The sequence below is a fragment of the Pygocentrus nattereri genome, chromosome 18, assembly GCF_015220715.1.
Source record: "Pygocentrus nattereri isolate fPygNat1 chromosome 18, fPygNat1.pri, whole genome shotgun sequence".
Taxonomy (NCBI): domain Eukaryota; kingdom Metazoa; phylum Chordata; class Actinopteri; order Characiformes; family Serrasalmidae; genus Pygocentrus; species Pygocentrus nattereri.
The window spans coordinates 16,548,055-16,553,054 of NC_051228.1; the positions used below are offsets into that span (position 1 = coordinate 16,548,055).

At 42.0% G+C, this 5,000-nt stretch overlaps 1 protein-coding gene across 3 annotated transcripts in view; it reads right to left on the reverse strand.

Annotated features, from left to right (window-relative positions):
* setd1ba (SET domain containing 1B, histone lysine methyltransferase a) overlaps window positions 1-5,000 on the reverse strand; it is a 37,565-nt gene that overhangs the window by 1,464 nt on the left and 31,101 nt on the right. For all 3 annotated transcript variants that reach the window (XM_017693631.2, XM_017693633.2, XM_037547019.1), the window contains 2 exons: window positions 4,438-4,575; window positions 1-2,874 (listed from right to left, as the gene is read on the reverse strand). The exon at window positions 1-2,874 is cut by the window's left edge and continues 1,464 nt beyond it. In XM_017693631.2, coding sequence (XP_017549120.1) covers window positions 2,701-2,874; window positions 4,438-4,575 — 312 coding nt within the window. In that variant the 3' untranslated portion in view covers window positions 1-2,700. The remainder of the gene's footprint in view (window positions 2,875-4,437; window positions 4,576-5,000) is intronic.

Below are 5,000 nucleotides of genomic sequence, written 5' to 3' on the forward strand. Positions count from 1 at the left end.
TTAACCTGATAACATCCCATGAGTGGCGATTCAGCACTGAACAGCGTTAAGCAGGGAGAGAGAGCACAATACTACAGGTACCCTATAAGGAAGTCCAGGTCTGCGCTGTTTATCTTTATGGGGAACATTAACAGTGTTGAATCGCTGCTTTCAGTCTATGGTGAACTGAAATGCTCTGCATTGGCACATTAAAAAAAAAAATCAAATCAAAAACTGAATGTAGTGATTTATGTTCAGCTTTTCACACACTGCTGCACTAAATCCAGCAAAGCAGGACTGATTCTGCTCTTCATAAATGATCGAATATGGACGATATTCACAAGCTCAGAAATGGTTTCATGACGTATTTTATTTTATTATCCAGCCACACCTGACCAAATGAGCTCATTAAGGAGCTGAAAAGTGAACAGTGTGACCTGTAAGCTAAGACTGTTATGAACTAAACTGACCTCATCAGACTGACCTCACTAAAATCCCCCACGTAGACCAGCAGGCTGTCCAGTGTGGGAGCTCAGAGACGTTTGGCATTTTTGAGTAGCTGGTGTTGGTGTACAACAGTGTTGAGTCATTTCAGCACGCAGTTCATCCTTGTAGCATGATGCTGCGTTCACACGCTTGCATAACGACAAACTAAAAAAATATGATTCCGTGCTTTAAAGCAGTACACATCACACAGCAGCAATAAGCCATACAAACGTTGGCATAGTGACCGCATCACCGGTAAAAAAAAGGCGCTCTGTGTTCTTATTTTGTGTTCCGGTATAAATACTCAGTTCATCTGGAATTCAACAGCGAGATGTTTGGCATCCACGGCTCTCTAAAAAAACACATACAGATAATTTCACTTTTGCTGTTGATGCCAAAATTTGGAAAACCGAACTCTTGACAGAATGTTACTGCTGCCACATTCCGACTGTCGCAGAATTTTCCTTCTTGGCTCTGTTGTAAACAACGGAATATCCGGTTTGCCATTGTCTGCCTACTGCCAACACATGAACCCAGCTTTTGTGGTATTTTGACAGCTAAATGACCTCATAATTCAGAGGATCCAGTGCGGAAAAAAAATGTATGTATGACCAAACGTCTCCGTTTTTTGAGACAGCAGCAATTTTCCAAAACCCTTTTCATTTTCCCATAGAGATAAATGACTCAGACCCAGAGCTCCTTACATGGGAGTGAACTATAGAACAACTTCAGCATGAAGCTACATAGCAGCGCCGCAAAGCATTAGCAAGCCCTCCGTCATAACTAATACAGCACCAGTAATGAAAAAAGCTTTCATTGGAGTAATGAATGTAGATGGTGTTAATACTCAGCTTTGTGAAGAAGGTTTAGCTTAAAGAGTGTTAGAGCAGCTCTGAGGATCAGGATCATAACCAGTGGGGTCATTAAACAATACATTACTAAACTCAGACTGGACTCTGTGACGTCAGAGCACAAATGCACAACCTGTTTGGCCACTTCTCAAATTCAAGAGATAGTTTAAGCCCAAAGTAAGGACTGTTTAACAGGAGCAGGCATCACTTCTTCTACTACTGCACAGGCTTCAATCATCAGGTTAGAGTCAGAATTGTGGAGTGGTGGTGATAGGAACCAGACGTCCACTTCTAAAAACTTCCTCACAGAAAGTTATTACATGAATAGGTATTGAATTCACTGCCACTGATTCACTGATGTCTGAAACACTGTTTTATGATAGTTTTGAGAACTTAATCCATTCATGGATTTTAAGCTCTCAAAACTTCATGGAGCGATACATAATATGCCATACATAATAGTTTACCATCATCCACATTCCAGAAAATACATGTTGCGGTTCACTGGTGGTTTTGGATATGAAATAAAATGTCTATATTTGTGTTGTTGCCGTGGTGACCCCTGGTTCCCATCATCACCACTGTAAAGAAATCTGAGTTTCTACAATCAACCATTTCACATATGCAAAAGTGTGAAAAAAATGGTGGAGTTTTTGGTGCCCTTTCAGGCCTGTATTGCTATCCTGAAGGCTGCAGTTACAGTATACAGTCTGCAGGGGGCAGTGAACTAACTAACAAGCAGTCAGTGGTAGAAACAGCAGTGAGTTGTAACTGTGAGCAGAAGAGTAAATTTACCTGAACTTCTGTTTAGTGGCCACACAGGTGAACTGTGCAATAATATTTTCACACATATGATGAGATTTAAGCTCTCAGTGTGAAAAAGAGTCCTTTCAGACAAACAGCATGAAAATAAAACTGTAATTAGAGGGGAGAGTGGGCCGAGAGGTGAAACAATCCACTGAACAATTAATGAAGAAGAAGTGAGCTGGATTATTACTGTGAAGCCCTGTTTCTCCCTGTGTGGGTGTGCAGCAGAGGCCTTTTGTGCGCTTGGACAGACAGAGATGGGATGGGGTATTTAGTGGAGAAAACTGGGGGGGGGTCCAGTAACCTAGACGCTACAGTGGGGGATGGCAGGGGGCGGGGCTACAGTCATTTTCTTTCTCCATACAAAGCTGAATGGAAGAGTGGTAGAAAAATTCATCTTAATGTGGTTGAAAGAGCACCTGTAAATCGTAAACAATCATCAGACGTGTTTATTAAAGAGCCCTCAGCACTCTGGCAGGGAGGGAGTTGGGGGTGGGAAGTTAGGGGGGGCGACTGCTCCGTTTCTGCCCTGTGCCCGCCTATCTGGGTGCTCTGACCGTGCTGCTGTTCCCCCGGGCTAGTTCAGCGTTCCCCGGCAGTTCTCCGCTCCGCACAGACACGGAATCTTCTCGTCCTCAATGGGGAATTTGTAATCATACGTGATCTCCTCGTTCACATTAATCGGCTGTCGGGAGTAGATAACTATCTTCTTCTGTGACTCCACAGTGATGACCTTGGCGTAGCAGTTCGGCTGAGGGAAACACAAACATATGTGATGAATTATTAAACTGGAAAACAATTTAAATCACAATTTGAGTAAAATCTCCGTTTACATGCACACTACAAGTGATCAGATTCAAAATTTTGACTTCGATGCCAACAATATGTTCCAAAAAAGTCGGGATGGGGGCATGTTTACCACTGTGTTTCATCACCTCTTCTTTTAACCACGCTCTGTAAGTGTTTGGGAACTGAGGAGACACTGCTGTACTTTTGAAAGTGAAATGTTTTCCCTTTCTTGTTTGATATAGGATTTCAGCTGCTCAACAGTTTGGGGGCTCATTTGTCATATTTTTCATTTCATAACTTGTCAATAATGTTTTCAGTAGTGACAGGTCTGGACTGCAGGCAAGCCAGTTTAGCACCTGGACTCTTAATACGGAGCAATGCTGCTGTAATACATGCAGAATGTGGTTTGACATTGTCTTACTGAAATAAGCAAGACCCTCCCTGAAAAAGATGCCATCTGAATAAAACATTACTGGTGCCTTTACACATGTGCCAGTCACCCATGCCATGTGTACTAATGCACCTCTGTACCTTCATGAATACTGTCCACTGAATTTCCACTACAGAATCATGTCTTTTTTTTAATGCAGTGCCGCTTGAGGGCCCAAAAGATCACGGCCAGCAAACACTGGTTTTTGGCAAAATTTCTTTGCTATTTATGTTCAGAAACTTACTTCTTTAATTGTTGCACTATTTGATTATCCAGTCTTTGACAGAGTGATTAACCCCTCCTCATCTTTACCTCTAAAAGCCTATCTGGGATGCTTGTTTTGCACCCAGTGATGCAACCAACCTGTTGCCAGTGTTTTTTAGCATTTCACAACCAGCCTTTTGTTGGCCCAGTTCCAACTTTTTTGGAACATGATAACATCGAATTCAAAATGGGCGTATTTTTCAAAAAACAATAAAATTTCTCAGTTTCAACATTTGATCAGTTGTCTTTGTACTATATTCAATAGAATATAGGGTTCAAATGATTAAATGGTTATTGCATTTTGGTTTTATCTATATTTTGCACAGTGTCCCACATTTTTTAGAAATTGGGTTGTACTTAATAAAGAAGGCAGAGAGGCAGATGTCATGTTCTGAGATACATAAGCTGGACGCCCATCCCACTGCTGTTGAAATATAAACTTCGTCTCCTGTGCAGACCAGTTTCTGCTCCCACCATGTTGAACATTATAAACTTTCACTATGATGTGGCACACATGCGCAGAACATACTTTAACTTTCCGGTTTGGAATGTTATCACATACAGGTATTTACACAGAATTTCTTCTATTTAATAGATTATTTAGAGGATTACCCATCTTGTTCAATCAGACAGAAATTGTATTCCTAATGGCGTCAAATCGGATTAGACTATTCCGACTGAGATGTTTACATGGATTCTATTCTATGTTGATTATACAGTGTGATCTCCTGAATGAGAGTGAAACAGTCTTCAATGGTTCTGTTTTGTCAGTGTGTCCTGTGAGGTGACCAGACTGTGAATCTGAGTCAGGGTTTTGTGCTGAATTCTTACATTGCAGCTGTGGTTGATGAATCGAGCAAAGTTTCCACACTTGGTGGCGTCGATGATGGTGTCGTGATCCACACGGAACATGTAGCTGCTCCCGATTCCCTCCTCCTCGTATCGCTTCTCTCTCATATCAGCGATCACCTACACAACACCGACACACACAAACATACATTAACCTCACAGCTCAGAACAGAGGGAGCTCAACCCCTTCTTCTGCGGTCAGGACCCCCACAGAGTAGTTGTGGTGGGTCATTCTCAGCACTGCAGTGTGCTGGTGCGAGTGATCAGACACAGTGCTGCTGGAGTTTTTAAACACCTCAATGTCGCTGCTGGACTGAGAAGGAAAAACATTCAGCCAACAGCATCCGGTGAGCGCTAAAGAAAGAATAGAGGATGACCAACACAAATTGTGCAGCAGATGAGCTACTGTCTCCGACTTTAATGTGGACCAACAAGGTAAGAGTATCTAATAGAGTGAACAGTGAGTGGAGCTAACATTAGAATAAGTACATTAATTTATTAGTTTATGTAATTTCCTGATGGTTGCTATGGTGTTGCTAGGTGGT